Source organism: Heptranchias perlo, chromosome 13, assembly GCF_035084215.1.
Source record: "Heptranchias perlo isolate sHepPer1 chromosome 13, sHepPer1.hap1, whole genome shotgun sequence".
Classification (NCBI taxonomy): domain Eukaryota; kingdom Metazoa; phylum Chordata; class Chondrichthyes; order Hexanchiformes; family Hexanchidae; genus Heptranchias; species Heptranchias perlo.
In genome coordinates this window covers 36,066,241-36,083,638 of record NC_090337.1, presented here as the reverse complement: position 1 = coordinate 36,083,638, position 17,398 = coordinate 36,066,241, and the positions used below count along the sequence as shown (strand labels likewise).

Genomic DNA, 17,398 nt, shown 5'->3' with positions numbered 1-17,398 from the left:
ATACATAATCAAATTCATTCTTCATATTGTACTTTTATAACAGCGAACAGCTTTTCCCTCAAAACAAATGTGAGCAGAGGTGTAGGAGCTGCTTTATTGTTTCATTTGCACATTTGTTTGTGACTAGCTGTGAGCAGTCAATCAGTGATTGCTGCTTCTGAGTGAAATGGTGACTGATTGACAGCAACTTAAAGAACAGATATGAGACAGCAATTGAATTAACTGATTGCCGCTGTCTGAAAATGTTTAAAAGCCAGACATTTTATACATTAGAGCTGTAGTGCTTCATGAAAGCATCATTTTACATTAACGGCATTTTAACTGTTCACCCCCAAGATTTTTCTGGAAAACATGGACAAAATCATTCAGAAAACTATTGCACTGACATGCTTATCACTGGCAGTGGTACTTCAAAACCAAACGATTTATTTAAAATAAATGATTGCAAAACAACTTTCTGAATAGTGTGAAGGTGATGCTTTGACCAACGCAAACACCAGTTATTTTAATTACAAAAAATAACCAAGTAATTAGAGTCTATGTAAAAATTTAATGATAATAAAATGTAACTAAGAATTAATTTCAAATGGCCAATGCTACTGCATGTTTATGTACATGCTGTTGACAGAAGGATTGACAGATTCACTATTGTGCTAGGTCTGATTCTGATACTTGACTAACCTACTATAGTCTAATCAATTTTTATGCATTCAGGTTTGTGTTAAATATTGGTTTGAAACTGGTAATAACATAGAGAACACAGATTAGCAAAATGCCAAAATTTTGTGGCGAATTCCCTGTAAGTGTGTATGTCTCTGAGCCATTACTAAGTCTCTATCTGTTTTATTTTGAATACAGTCAGTAAAACCATCAGGCTTGAGGTGGGAACACTCTCAGAGTATAGGACGATTCAGAACGTAATTGGCTATCTGAAAGGATCTATCAACCCAGGTAACTTATTTATTGTTGTAGGCTAACTTATAGGAATGTTTAGTATAAAATATATAGTAATAAAACATATAGTAATTCTGCAACAGTAACAATATTCCACAATTTTAAATATTGCTTTTCTTCTTGTTAAATTCCTTATTTATTTATCTTATTGTGTGGTACTGTTCTAATGGTCTCAGTCAGTTATACTTCCTATGTAAAATTCACTGGGCATGTGGTTTTCAGTTCAATGACAGATCACAGATTGAGAGGAAATTTGGTTACAGAGAAACCTATAAAAATCAGATATGCCACAATATCATCTTTAGGATGTGTGACAGTAATTGGTGCTGCACTTTTGCTGTGCTTTATAGCATCCCTGTTCACATGAAATAATTTCCTTGCAAGTACAGAATGATTTTTCGCTACCTTTCATTGCTTTCATTTCTGCTGTAGCAGGTTTTACTGAGTGCAGCATTTAGACCAAATGTGATTAACTGAGAGGAAGCGTACCACAAGTCAGCTTTTGAGATATTGTTTGTTCTACCATGACCATTAAATTAAAATTGAATCTGTCAAGCAGTTGAAGTGCTTAGTCCACTCCAATTTTTTCCATGAATAACCAGCTCTTTAAGAAAGTTGCATGTATATTACTTCATCACCTCCAGCACTGGTGCCCCTTTCTCCCCTTGTTTTAGTGAGCAAGTGGTCAATCTATGGAACAGGCTCTCCAGGGAGACAGTGGAAGCAGTTATTATTGATTCATTTAAGTGCAAATGAGATGGATTTCTTTCAGAAAATAACATTTGGGATACAGTATATGAGTAATTTGAGTCATGACATGTGGTAAGAGTAGCATGTTTGGAAGGAACAGGTAACTTTAGACCTATGGTTCCCAAAGCTCTCCACCAATGGAATTTTCCTTGTGTTATGCCTGGGTCTGTTGTAGGTTAATTGATGGAGATTGATTGTCATGATTGGTCAACAACTCTATTATCATTGTATCATGTGACTACCAGAATGCTAGATGGCGAACTAGATGGACCTTGGTCTTTTTTCGTCTAGCAATCCCTATGTTCCTTTCAATAAATGCTGTGGCAGCAGATATGTCCCTATTCTTGTATCTGCAATAATGTGCATAGTGGACATTTATTCATTGGGTATGGCCTGAGAGTAGGCATTTTATTGTTATAGAAAGAAAGACTTGTATTGATATAATGCCTTTCATGACCTCAGGATGTCCCAAAGCGCTTTACAGCAAATAAAGTACTTTTGAAGTATAGTCGCTGTTGTAATGTAGGAAACACGGCAGCCAATTTCCACACAGCAATGTCCCACAAACAGCAATGTGATAATGACCAGATAATCTGTTTGTTAGAGATGTTGGTTGAGGGATAAATTTTGGCAGGACACTGGGAAGAACTCCCCTGCTTTTCTTCGATATGGGATCTCTTACGTCCACCTGAGAGGTCAGACGGAGCCTCGGTTTAATGTCTTATCAAAAGATGGCACCTCTGATAATGCAGCATTCCCTCAGTATTGTCAGCCTAGATTTGTGCTCAAGTCTCTGGAGTGGAACTTGAACCTACAACCTTCTGACTCAGAGGTGAGAGCGCTACCACTGAGCCACAGTTCACGCTGGAACTGATGTAAAAATTCATTTTGGTGAGCAGTCCTACCATCTTGTAGTGTACTGTGTTTTCATAGTCAATAATCATGGTCTTAAAGGGCAAGGAAAGTCTAGAGGGAATTCATTCTGTTCAACTGTCTAAGTGAAGAAAATGAATAAAAGCAATTGTAGCCTTTTAAAAAAAAACTTCAAATTTGCTGCTCAAAGGAAATCTTCCACCTTCCCTTTCTTCCTGATATCACTGAGGGAGAAAGGCATCCCAGAGTGGTTCCATTCATTTCTTCAAATAGACATTTGAACAGAATGTTCTCTCTCTTAATTTCTCTTCCTCTTTAAAGACCATGTTCGTGGCAATGAAAAACAACAGGACACTGATTGAAGTGAAGCTGCATAATACACTTGCCAGAATATAAAGTTCCTACAAAATAAAAAATTCATGCAGTAAATCAAGGATGCATTTCAAAAGATAAAGATACATAAATCCAATGCTAATCACTTTTTGTCTGAATAATTTTGCTGGAACTTTCCTTATAGACCCACCTCACTGTCTCAGATTACTATCTTTATATCTCTATTGGAAGTGTGCTGCAGCCATAGCACTGAAGCAAAGCCTAATGTAATTACTGTCAACCAACAAATCCATTTCCTTCTGCTACTTTCATAGTTCAATCTGAATGAACATTTGGTCCACTAAATGGGCTAAGACTAAATCTTTTGCACACAAGCACTGATTGTAGATAACCATATGTTTCGTGTGTGGGCTGCTAATTTGATTGAATGAAAATCTGCTTAGCAGGTGTTAGTGACACATTTTCATATAATTCAACTAGCTATTTTGGAACACGTGATCTGGTGAATTCTTATTTCCATCTACAAGGGCAAAAGGGTAACAAGGGAGAGAGTAGGGCCTCTTAAGGATCAACAAGGTCATCTATGTGCGGAACCACAAGAGATGGGTGAGATCCTGAATGAATATTTCACATCGGTATTTACGGTTGAGAAAGGCATGGATGTTAGGGAACTTGGGGAAATAAATAGTGATGTCTTGAGGAGTGTACATATTACAGAGAGGGAGGTGCTGGAAGTCTTAACGCGCATCAAGGTAGATAAATCTCCGGGACCTGATGAAATGTATCCCAGGACGTTATGGGAGGTTAGGGAGGAAATTGCGGGTCCCCTAGCAGAGATATTTGAATCATCCACCGCTACAGGTGAGGTGCCTGAAGATTGGAGGGTAGCAAATGTTGTGCCTTTGTTTAAGAAGGGCGGCAGGGAAAAGCCTGGGAACTACAGACCAGTGAGCCTGACATCTGTAGTGGGTAAGTTGTTAGAGGGTATTCTGAGGGACAGAATCTACAGGCATTTGGAGAGGCAGGGACTAATTAGGAACAGTCAGCATGGTTTTGTGAGAGGAAAATCATGTCTCACGAATTTGATTGAGTTTTTTGAAGGGGTAACCAAGAAGATAGATGAGGGCTGTGCAGTAGACGTGGTCTACATGGACTTCAGCAAAGCATTTGACAAGGTACCGCATGGTAGGTTGTTACATAAGGTTAAATCTCATGGGATCCAAGGTGAGGTAGCCAATTGGATACAAAATTGGCTTGACGACAGAAGACAGAGGGTGGTTGTCGAGGGTTGTTTTTCAAACTGGATGCCTGTGTCCAGCGGTGTGCCTCAGGGATCGGTGCTGGGTCCGCTGTTATTTGTTATTTATATTAATGATTTGGATGAGAATTTAGGAGGCATGGTTAGTAAGTTTGCAGATGACACCAAGATTGGTGGCATTGTGGACAGTGAAGAAGGTTATCTAGGATTGCAACGGGATCTTGATAAATTGGGCCAGTGGGCCGATGAATGGCAGATGGAGTTTAATTTAGATAAATGTGAGGTGATGCATTTTGGTAGATCGAATCGGGCCAGGACCTACTCCGTTAATGGTAGGGCGTTGGGGAGAGTTATAGAACAAAGAGATCTAGGAGTACAGATTCATAGCTCCTTGAAAGTGGAGTCACAGGTGGATAGGGTGGTGAAGAAGGCATTCAGCATGCTTGGTTTCATTGGTCAGAACATTGAATGCAGGAGTTGGGATGTCTTGTTGAAGTTGTACAGGGCATTGGTGAGGCCACACTTGGAGTACTGTGTACAGTTCTGGTCACCCTATTATAGAAAGGATATTATTAAACTAGAAAGAGTGCAGAAAAGATTTACTAGGATGCTACCGGGACTTGATGGTTTGACTTACAGGGAGAGGTTAGACAGACTGGGACTTTATTCCCTGGAGAGTAGGAGGTTAAGGGGTGATCTTATAGAAGTCTATAAAATAATGAGGGGCATAGATAAGGTCGATAGTCAAAATCTTTTCCCAAAGGTAGGGGAGTCTATAACGAGGGGGCACAGATTTAAGGTGAGAGGGGAGAGATACAAAAGGATCCAGAGGGGCAATTTTTTCACTCAAAGGGTGGTGAGTGTCTGGAACGAGCTGCCAGAGGCAGTAGTAGAGGCGGGTACAATTTTGTCTTTTAAAAAGCATTTGGACAGTTACATGGGGAAGATGGGTATCGAGGGATATGGGCCAAGTGCAGGCAATTGGGACTAGCTTAGTGGTATAAACTGGGCGACATGGACATGTTGGGCCGAAGGGCCTGTTTCCATGTTGTAACTTCTATGATTCTATGATTCTATGATTCTACACCATCCAAATAAGGTTTATTTAATTGACCAAACAATATATTGCCTGATTTCTAGATGCAGGTAGATTTCTAGATAGATTAGATGTGTTTGCTAATTAACAAATAAAATTATTTAAAAAGGAATTTGCTATCCCTATCCTGGAAGCTTTATTGCTTATTATTAAGAGGGTTTATGCCTTGTATGTATGAATCTTACACTAAAATGTTGTACTTACAATATGAGTTGTCCATTTCATTTGTCCGCTGCTTTAAAATAACCTCTGATGCTTTATATTCAGAGCTACATTTTGGAATAGGATTATTAAATCCTGCAGTTAAAAGCCTTCTCATTTCCTTGACTGAGTGTCATTGTGAAATTGTATACCTCAGACTGATGTAATCAAAAGATGTGGGGAGACATGAAAGACATTTAAACACCATCAGTGCAGATAAGACAAGTATATTCTTGAAGATATTGAAAAACAAGAAATAAAACTTCCAGAAAAAAATGTTTTAAGTTCAAAGCCTTTAAATTTGTTAAACTCGCATGAAATTCTTAAGAGTGTACTACCATGGAAGATTTGCAAAAAAATTACATTTAGTTTCCTGATTTATTACAGGAACAATATGTTAATTCAAAGTAATGATGAATCTAATTTAGTTATAATTTAGTAAATCAGTGTATAAAGCTGAAAAATTAGTTATATTAACAAGTTTACCAAATAGTAGCCCCTATTCATCTGCTAAATCACAAGTTTTGGCTAACTTCCACTAAGATTTTTTTTATTATTAGACTCAGTGAAGCTAAAAGACTTGGTACAATTTCCAAAAGCAGAAAAAAAACAGGAAAAATGTGCAATTAGCTGCAAGGTTAGTATTAGCAAAACAATTTCAGCTTTACACTGATACTCAACTTGAAGTGTAAGTCCAGATTCAGGGCCTATTCTTGCTCCAGTAGGAGGCCATTCAATCCATCGCACCTGTGCTCCACTCTTTGGAAGAACTATTCTCTTAGTCCCGTTCCCCATAAACTTTTAATTCTTTTTTCTCTCCAACTATTTATTCACTCCCCTTTTAAAAGTTACTATGGATTCTGCTTCCACAGTTGTTTCTGCAAAGGCATTCAATGTCCTAACAACCCTCTATGTAAAATATTCCCCTTCATTCTTTTGGTGATGTGGGGTTAATCTCACTCTGCTCCGATTTGGCACCATGTGGAGTGTAAATCCAGTGTGGCGTCAAACCTGGTTTACAAAGCATTTGGGATGCGGGAGCCAATCAATGTAAACAGAGTTTCGCCTAGCTGGAACCCAAACTGCAATGTTAAATACATTTAAGCACCATTTAAAATAATCTGAATCTGAATCAGCTGAGATTATAGTTTATATATAAACTTTCTTTTGATGTAGTTTGAAACAAGTCTTATTATTTTAATATTTCTCATAAGCATCATTTTATGCCAAAAAACTGCACCACCTACATCTGTAAATGTGATTATATTACATCATAATTGTCCTTCATTAAAGTAAGTTTGTTTTAAACGTAAGTATGTCAAACTAATTTGTAACATAACGTGCATACACATTTGAACAATGGCTATAAAATTAATAGTGTAATTATATAGTTGATGTCTAATTAACATATAGTTAACAGTTGTGATGTTTTGTACCAGTGGACCATTTTAGACCTCTGGTGCTAAAGATAGCACTGTTTCTTTAAGATCACTTCTGCTTTATCTTCTGCACAAAGCACAAATCTGAAAGGCTAAAAATTGCTAGAGTTGTGAAGATAATAGATCTGTAGGGACCTTGTTTTATTCCCAGATAAAGTACACTGCTTTAGCTATTAAAATGTTCACACTGTCAGTATGAAACTACTTAGCATTCAGCATCATTTGGGGTGGTTTAAATGGGCTTAGCAGTTTGGTGTGTTTGGCAGCATGCTAATGAGAATTTTTTAGAACGAAGGTCAAAATACTGGTAGCAAAGCAATAATGCTTTGTATTTCATAGAGACATTGAGTTGGAATTTCTACAGTGGTGATCTGCTTGATAATTATCTTGAGCATTATTAGATACTAAGGCCCCGATAATAACTGCGAGGCGGGCAGGGAGCACGGGGAAGGATTTGCGTCCGGCAAAACTGGAAGTAAGGGCTTCTTGCAGGTCCTGTTGAATTTAACAGATTGACAGACTGGCTGGCTGTCAGGTGGGAAAGCAACCAGGGAGCAAAGCAAAGGTAAGTCCAACATGGGGGTGGGGGGGGATTGGACATCGGAGCAGAGGTAAGTCCGACATGGGGGGGGAGTGGAGGAAGGTCGGACATCGGGGAGAGGGGTGGGAGGAGCCGTACACTGGGGAGGGCTGGGGGGAGTTGGACGTCGGGTGGGGGGAGTCAGACATTGCGAGGGTGGGGGGGGTGTGGGTGGTGTGCGAGGAGAGCCAGACAAAGTGTGAGATGGGGTTCAGTTGATCACAGGGGTCCCATCGTGGTGGGGGCAGAGGGATCCAGCCGATCATGGGGGTTCGGTCACGGGGAGGGAAATAGGTAAGTTTAGTGGCTTGGGGGGAAGCACTCCTGTTCTTCCTGGCCCATAAGCAGTGCTGTAAAGGCACTTACCTGATGGATCCGGCCTTCACGCCTCCCCTCTGCTGTCGGATTTCCCGAGGCCTGGGAAACTTGGCCTGTCAGCGTTCAAACATTTACCTGAGGAAGGAGGAAGCCTCCGAAAGCTTGTAGATTTCAAATAAAAATTGTTGGACTATAACTTGGTGTTGTAAAATTGTTTACAATTTTCAAACTAACAGCTAAGTTAAACTGGAGGCACGCAGCCTCCTCAAAATATTTTAGTGACTGACTCTCCTCCTGAGAGTGGGTTGGTTACCCGTCCCCAACCTGCCTCCATTAAAACTGCCCTGGGGGTTAAAATTACTCCCTAAGTTTCTCCCTGCTTTGCTTTGGCTTCATCCATCATCTACATAGTTCTTTCTCCCCCCACAAACGTTGATAAATACGATATAAAAATTAAACAGGTATTTGATGTACAAGTATAAAAAAATGAAAGAGCTTGCATTCATGTAGCATCTTTCATGTCCTCAGGACATCACAAAATGCATTATAACCAATGAATTACTTTTCAAGTGTAGCCACAGTTGTTAGGCAAGAAACTGGTTGTATGGTGTTTTTGGTGCATTGCTCTGCTATATTGCGTGATTGCTGAGTTGATAGGTTTGCATCCACAAGTTCTGCTATTGCTTGCTCTAGATTTCAGTCGAAAAGACAATGAAATGACATATATCCTTGCCAGGAGGGAGGGAGATCTTCACTTATCGCTATGCAACAACATAGAAAAAGGTCTGCAAGCATCCCACTTCCCCATCCTGATGATTGGGGTATCTGCGTACTTGAGGGTGGGAGGAGGAGGCGGTGGGAGTGAATCCTATGAACTTACAGGTTCACAACCTTCATTCACAACTTAAGAATGTCACTAGCTTTTAGAGCAGCTCCTATGCAATCCAGTTGCATTTTCGTTTGTAGTTTATCATCTAGTTTGCCTTTTAAAAAGGTTCTATTTGTGAATGTTTGAGACAAGTCAGACAGATGTGTCGAAGTTTTTCTACAATCATTATGTAACACGATTTAGACTTTTTTCTGGTGTTATCAAAAGGGTTGTGCAAAATTATGAGATTTCTATATTATATTTTTTATGACTTCAGACAGACAGGCTAAATGTGATTTGGTTTTAGCTAGCTATGTCTGTGGGTGAAGCCCATTGTTTCTGTGCCTGTGGAGACCAATACACGAATCCGGCTGCATGATCCCAGCGCAACAATGGGAGATGTCTGTCCTGGATGGATTTTCGTTGTTTGTGTTAACACCTCTGTTCAGACATTAATAGTCAAAAGTTGCCTTGTGGCTTGGACTGCTTGAAATGTGAATGTACGTAAATTGACAGAATGTCGAATAGACAAATTCAATTACTCTGATTGCTGAACCATTTAAACAGATGTTTGCAGAAAAATGGTAATACCCAACATTCACACCTCACAAAGTGTGAGATCATTGGCTTAAAGGGGAAAATGTTTTTTTTAAACAGATGCATTGCATAAAGCTTCGCAGTTGAAATTTTAGTGGTAAACACATGGTGGATTTTAATCCTACCCACCCAGCACAAAACCCGATGGATGGGCAATTAAAATGCCCCGGATACTTACCCACTGGAAAACAGCCCAGAATCTACCGTTCCCAATTTTAATGGATGCTTCTGGACAAGTGGCTAAGCTGCCCGTGCAAAGTCAGCAGGATTCTAATTCACTTTGCTAATAAGGGGCTGATGATGTAATTGGGCCTTGACAGTAATTTTAACTTCGGCCTAATTGGGGAAGCTGCTGCAGCTTTCCTGCCAGGTAAAGGCAAGTATGAAGAGGATCAAGAAATTGAAAAGGCCCTCCAGATAAAATTCTTACTTTTCCTTATGGGGTCAGAAAGAGCAGGTGTTCTCCTCTGGGCTCCACATAGAAAGTTTAAGCCTCCGCTTCCCCATATTCCATCCTTTTCCTCCTCCTGAAACCCCCTTCCCCAAACTTACCGGAGGTTGGTAGCTGCTTCCTGCCCACGGTCGGGCAGTACGTGGCTTGGCGGCACGTACTGGCTGTTTGTCCTCTTCTTATAGATGCTGCATACTTAGGCTTCTTGGGATCACAAAGTTATGTGGCACACAGCAAATCCTGATGATCCTGGAGATATTTGCAGGATTATAGAGTAGGACATCCCCAATCTGGGAAATCATTCGAAGTACTGTTTCAAGGTGCCTATGGCGTGTTTAATAGTTATTCTATAGCTCAAAGCACTCCATTGTATCTACGCTTGGCAGCTGTTTGTCAGTGTTGTAGAGATGCCATTAACTAGGAGAAGCCAACCTTGCTTTCTTCTTTGAGTCAAATAATGGGGGCATGATAGATTGCCTTAAGAAGATCTCATAACTGCTGCCTAGAAGGCAAACATTCATCTGCCTGATGCTATGCTAATGGTCAAAGATGAGATAAACATTAATGGAGTGGTAGGTTTGTAGTTCATAAAGGCGTAACTATTGACTGCAGAAGCTGATACAGCAACATCGGTATCATTGTCCTTGCCTTTAGGGAATCCTACCATTTGATAAAAGTGTAGGGCCTTCTCATGATGTTGCCTAGTGTCCAGGGGAAAAGTGATATAAGAACTTAAGAAATAGGACCTGGAATAGGCCATACGCCCCCTCGAGCCTGCTCCGCCATTCAATCAGATCATGGGCGATCTTCAAACTCAACTCCACTTTCCTGCCCCGATCCCCATATTTCTTGATTCCCCTAGAGTCCAAAAATCTATCCTATCTTAGCCTTGAATATATTCAATGACTCAGCATCCACAGCCCTCTGGGATAGAGAATTCCAAAGATTCACAACCCTCTGAGTGAAGAAATGCCTCCTCATCTCGGTCTTAAATGGCCGACCCCTTATTCTGCAACTATGCCCTCTAGTTTTAGACTCTCCAGCGAGGGGAAACAACCTCTCAGTTTCTACCTCCTCAAGCCCCCTCAGAATCTTATATGTTTCAATGAGATCACCTCTCATTTTTCTGAACTCCAGAGAGTATATGCCCATTCTACTCAACCTCTCCTCATAGGACAACCCTCTCATCCCAGGAATTAATCTAGTGAACCTTCGTTGCACCAACTCTAAGGCAAATATATCCATCCTTAGATAAGGAGACCAAAACTGTACACAGTACTCCAGGTGAGGTCTCACCAAAGCTCTGTACAATTGTAGTAAGACTTTCTTACTCTTGTACTCCAATCCCCTTGCAATAAAGGCCAACATGCCATTTGCCTTCCTAATTGCTTGCTGTACTTGCATGCTAACTTTTTGTGTTTCTTGTACCAGGACACCCAAATCTCTCTGAACACCAATATTTAATCGTTTCTCAACATTTAAAAAATATTCTGTTTTTCTATTCTTCCTACCAAAGTGAATAACCTCACATTTCTCCACATTATATTCCATCTGCCGCCTTCTTGCCCACTCGCTTAACCTGTCTATATCCCTTTGCAGACTCTTTGTGTCCTCCTCATAGCTTACTTTCCCACCTAGCTTTGTATCATCAGCAAACTTGGATACATTTCACTCAGTCCCTTCATCATAGTCATTAATATATTTTGTAATTAGCTGAGGTTCAAGCGGTGCCCCACTAGTTACAGCCTGCCAACCTGAAAATGACCCATTTATCCCTACTCCCTGTTTTCTGTCCATTAACCAATGCTCTATCCAAGCTAATATGTTACCCCCAACCCCATGAGCCCTTATCTTGCCTAACAACCTATTGTGTGGCACCTTATCGAATTGCCTGCTCTGACAAATAAGACTTGATGCATCTGTGAATAGCAAATGAACAAAGTTGTTTATGTCTCCTGATACATACTGGAATGAGCGTGAAATGTTGAAAGTGTTGTGACCTTTACTGCCACTGGCAATGACGTGCCTGTGGGGGAGTTTGGCTTGAGTTCAGGCGCAAGCAAGCAGCACAACTCTGTCATGGTTTCTCTGGTAAATCATAGTCCATGCACATGGCCTGTACATTTGGATCCAGGGTTAAGGGTAATAGTGGGTAAAGACTGTCCACACCCGATGCCAGTATAAATTTCATTAACTGAAATTGATACTGCCAATATTTTAAAAAAGTGACCTCAAATAAATGGATTTTTGTTGGTTGACTGGTTGTCTGACATGCTCAGAAAGTCATTACCATGTTTAAGAGTCTCTAATTCAAGCTACTACGAAATCTATTTTTAGTCCAGTTGTTTACACACTACGTTGGAACACATCCCATTTACATAAGCCCAGAAAGCTTTGGTGCAGGTTGGCAGAACCAAGGTTTAGAGACACGCAAATGTGTGTAGAGATACTGTTGGAATTTAATCAGCAAAAACAAGATACAGCTCACCGATAAACTTCTTGTTGCTTGTCCAGGTAGGGCCACCTTCCCATCAGGCTTTTGCCAAGTGGAGCAAATGCCAGTTTCCAGCAAAGGATCTACCTCTCCAGATTCCATTAGTAAACCAGATTGACCAGTCAATCAACAACAGTGACCTGGAGTATTGCAAACATGCCTGGTTGGATTACCGAATCTGCCACAGTTGGATGTCTTATGTCCAAACTTCCATCAACAGACGTGCCATCGTGGAGTTGAATTATTGGGACTTTGCTGTCATTGAAGAAAGACAAAAAAGCATCCAAAAATTTGTCTGACAAAAATGGCAGCTTCCCTTGAAAATGCTGACTTCCTGTTAGCACCCAACATCCGAGCAACTGACAACACCCATTTTATATGGGCTGAGCAATTCAGCTTTCTGCTATGAAAATCAGGAATGTGTGTGTGTACTCAATTGTGTACAATATCTACCTATTATAATATTTAAGTAAAACTTTCACCTACCTTGGGTGAGAGCTTCCAGCTCAGACGTCCCTCCCAAATGGAAGTGGTTGGGCTGCACTGAATGGGTGGAAATCCAACAGCAGCAATTTTTATCCATAATTCCGATTCCCCTACCCTGTTTTTGCCACCAGCAACTGGGCCAAAATTTCATCCTGTGTTTTACTGCTTCTGTGCATTTTACTATAAATTAAGCTGAATATTAGTTTTAGCTAGAGCACATTGTGTAGTCAATTTTGACTCTCTGTTCAATGTTCGAGACTGATACCATAATGGCTAATAGCCATATGACTTTATTTAGTACAAGCAAGAATCAATACATTACAGTATTTAAGCAGTAGTTTACAAAGCACAATTGAGAATTTTATTACCCTGTTGTCCTTTGGGTAGAAGCCACGACCTCGTTCCCGGTTCCTTCATGCACGTATTCTCGTTCTCGTTTACCGGCCTTGCACTTTCTTTTTTGACCGCTACACTTAACAAAGGCTCAGACTCCCCAGTTATACCCCAAAAAAAACAGAACTGCGGCAAAATACATCCACTCAGGCATTTTCCAAAATACTCCCTTTTAATTTATCCAATCACATAGAAGAGACAGTGCCTTGTGGCCCCCTTATCTCTCTTTATCCATAGCATAATGTTCGTCAGTCCCTGTAGTTGATAGATCACCCTATAGGCCTCGAAGGTGAACAGGAGATGGCTAGCTTCAGCATTCCGGTATGTCTGAAGGAGTTGGGGGAACCATTATGTTCTTCCCTTAGTTTGCAATAACAAGATTCTCATGGCTGTTAGTGCCTTTTGCTGTAGTAAGTTAATTTAAAAGCAGTCTATGTTATAGTACAGTAGTTTCTGCTAAAGCTTTGACTTATCAACCCTTTCGAGCCTGGTTCCCCTAAATAACAACCTATATTTCCTTACAATTGCCCTGACAGTGTGCTATTTTCGCCTTTCAAAGGAGTAAGGGGAACATGATGGGCATTCAATGTGATCTCCAGTGGCTGATATCAAAATTAAAACCAGTTGTTAATCCTGGACATGCTATCTCATTCATGACATGGTGCGTGTTTCAGTTTATAGGAGAGTCAGTCTACTGATGGAAACCCATTTTTTTAGCTGTGTTAAAAGACAAAAATATTGAGAGAAAACATGAGCTGTTACAGGATTATCAAACTTAGAGATTTTCAGTGGTAGATGTTCCTACTTGTCCTGCTGCGAGACCTCAGACTACGAACAGCATACAATTCCACAGTTCAATTGTGCAGATATTAATCAACGGTCCTTTGATAATCAAAAATAAGCTTTAGTTGTTAAATACCTAATTTATTAAATTTATTTCCTGTTTTTCATGTATGAAGATGATTAGTGATTTTTTTTCTTTCCAGATAAGTATGTTATTGTTGGCAGTCACCATGGCAATAATGAAGAACTCTGGACCAGCAGTACTTCCATCATTACAGAAATAATCAAAACTACGATGTCCCAGGTTATAAGGAGAAGATGGCGGCCAAACCGCAGCATTTTGTTTTGTTCCTGGGAAGGAAGTACATTTGGCAATATTGGCTCATATGAGTGGGCAGAGGTAGGGATTATGATGTACTCTTAAAAAAAATTGTCTTTTCTTCTTGTGAAGAACACATCTTGTCATTGCAAAATGTATTCAGACAGGCTATTTAGGAATGTAATGTGCAAAAACAATACATCATAATTAGTATATTTTGGAAACTGTTCACTCATATGCAGCTTCACTTAGCGTCTTGACTATTGTAAACAATTTTACAACACCAAGTTATAGTCCAACAATTTTATTTTAAAATCCACAAGCTTTCGGAGGCTTCCTCCTTCCTCAGGTGAAACATTCACCTGACATTGGACATCATTACAGTTCATGACACTCTAGGGTGCATCATTGCATCACAATCAATACAGGTGATTCATTACAGATTCATTGCGGGTACATTACATCAATTTTGAATTTTACATTCTGCCCAAGGGGGTTTTTCCCTGATTGCAGCCCCTCGGTATACAATGGCGGGAAGGCTCTAAATGGTTGCCTTTCCTCACAGAGCCTTTGCAGCGGCCGCACCCATCCTCAGTGCATCCCTCAGCACGTAGTCCTGGACCTTGGAATGTGCCAGTCTGCAACACTCGGTCGAGGACAGCTCCTTGTACTGGAAGACCAGCAAGTTTCGGGCAGACCAAAGGGCGTCTTTCACCGAGTTGATGGTCTTCCAGCAGCAGTTGATGTCCGTCTCAGTGTGCGTCCCCAGGAACAGCCCATAGAGCACAGAATCCTGTGTTACGGAACTGCTCAGGACGAACCTGGACAGATACCACTGCATCTCTCTCCAGACCTTCTTTGCAAAGGCACATTCCAGAAGGAGATGGGTGACGGTCTCGTCTCCACCGCAGCCTCCTCTGGGACAGCGCGTGGTGGCGCTGAGAGTCCGGGAGTACATGAAGGATCTGACGGGAAGGGCCCTTCTCACCACCAGCCAAGCTAGGTCTTGGTGCTTGTTTGAAAGCTCTGGCGATGAGGCGTTCTGCCAAATGACATTGACAGTCTGCTCGGGGAACCAACCGACAGGATCCACCATCTCCTTTTCCCGCAGGGTCTCGAGGACGTTACGTGCAGACCACTTGCTGATCGCCTTGTGGTCAAAGGTGTTTTTCTGCACAAACTTTTCCACGAAGGACAGGTGGGGCGGAACGGTCCAACTGGACGGAGCGTTCCGTGGCAGCGTGGCCAGGCCCATCCTTCTCAACACCGGGGACAGGTAGAACCTCAGCACGTAGTGACACTTTGTGTTTGCGTACCGAGGGTCTATGCACAGCTTGATGCAGCCGCACACAAAGGTGGCCATCTTAAATATGTAAATCAGGGTCCTGTGCCGGTAGTCGGACCCCGTTGCAAAATTCAGATACAAATGGGCGGAGGGCTCACCCTGCACGCTCCGCTTCGTTGTAGTGGGCAGTGAAGAGGAAGGGGCCCCAAAAAGGTACGTGAAAAATTATTTTTGTAGGGTTAGAAGGAGCAGGAGTGCTCAAGGCTACCGAGAATAATTTGGGTCGCTACTGTCCTGGGCCCGGCCTACCTTCCTGCTGGTTAGGTCAGCCTCCGTGGCACCCCGATATTGCACCGCCCAGAGCCGCCAAGCTGGAACGGGATGCCTGGTTGCCACCCGTAGCTCACTGGCGACATGATGAGGCCCAAATCTGGGTCTGGTTCAGGCCTCATGTTATCACGAATGGGTGGAAGGAGCAGCTGCACCTCCGACTTAGCATCCATTTCGGATGGAAGTCGAACTTCTCTCCCTAACAGTTCTCGTAATCGAAGACTATTTTCTGTAAATCCATGGTAATGCCCTTGGTGAAAATCTTTAATACTCTTCTGTGAACATTATATTGCACTTTCTGATCTGTCAACTAGAAGTCCACAAGGGACTAAAAAAGTAACACCTTAACCGCAATAAAGAAATAAAAGCTCTGTCAAATTACTTCTTATCACAAGATAAAAAGAAAAGCATTTTTATCCATTAGCAGGAAAATCACAGCCTAAACAGAGAAAAGAAATCCACTGACATTGAACATTATCTTACACAGCTTTCAGCCACTGAAACATGAGAAAAAACAAACTTAATTACAGAGAGCTAAAATGTCCAGCATTTATTACAAATAATAATAGACAGAGAGAATGAATTCATGGCTGTAACCTAATCATTGAATCTAGATGACTTTCATTAAACCCCTTGAGCTCTGCTGTTGCGGTTTATGACGTCTTCTGGACGCTTTGATTGGATTACAGCTATGTAATTACTTTCTGCTATCTATTGTTTTAAATATACGATCTATATTATTCAGTTGTAAATAATGCCTTTCTTTTACTGCCTGAGATAGTATTATTCTGCATTGATGACAACATAAAAATACTTCAGTCTCACCTTTAATTGACATCACAGTGAGACGTACAGTGATTATACTATTAAGACAATAGTGTAAATTCTAAAAGAATAATTTATTAGTGAGGTACGAGTAAATTAAACTTGGGATTAGATGTTTTGCTTTCACAATTTCTGATGTGATCTGACATTTTCAGTTAAATGGCACCTTTGTTACTTGCACTCTGTATTGCTGTGACCTGAATTGGAGGGGGAGGATTACATGTTGACACATGGTTTTATGGTGAAAAAAAATGATTATTTTCAGTAGCAGGGAGCAGTTTTCTTCCACATTGATAGTCATCAGTTAATTTGCTTGTGTTTATGTCACATTTTCTCATCTGAGGTATATAATTAGATTTGTCTGATGGGAATGGGATGGTCTCACACAGAAAAGAAAAGCTAAAGGAAAAACGTTCTTCCTGATTGTAGAACAAAGGTTGATGATAAAAATGGAAAATGCTTTTTTTTAAAAAAAAAAGTTATATTTTAAGGAGCATTTTCTTTTGAATAATTACCATGTTGCATCTTAACACTGCTCCAAAGAGGCAGTGTGGTTGTGCCCCCTCACTCCATAATTAGCAGCAAGCCACAGCTAATATGGGTTTAAGGACATAGCCTTGTATGCTGCAAGATTGCATTCATGAACAGTTTTGCAGCACTGCAACAAAAATAAAACCCTATGTGTTCTTGGACAAACATCTTAAAATAGCAGAAGGTAGTGATCAGATTACACTTATTAGGGTATCACACCAGGTTAAGGTTAGT

At 40.8% G+C, this 17,398-nt stretch overlaps 1 protein-coding gene across 6 annotated transcripts in view; it reads left to right on the top strand.

Annotated features, from left to right (window-relative positions):
• The window catches only part of LOC137331497 (inactive N-acetylated-alpha-linked acidic dipeptidase-like protein 2), a 715,700-nt gene that overhangs the window by 501,793 nt on the left and 196,509 nt on the right, over positions 1 to 17,398 (top strand). For all 6 annotated transcript variants that reach the window (XM_067995331.1, XM_067995330.1, XM_067995327.1 and 3 more), the window contains 2 exons: positions 859 to 951; positions 14,078 to 14,274. In XM_067995331.1, the coding sequence (XP_067851432.1) occupies positions 859 to 951; positions 14,078 to 14,274 (290 nt within the window). The remainder of the gene's footprint in view (positions 1 to 858; positions 952 to 14,077; positions 14,275 to 17,398) is intronic.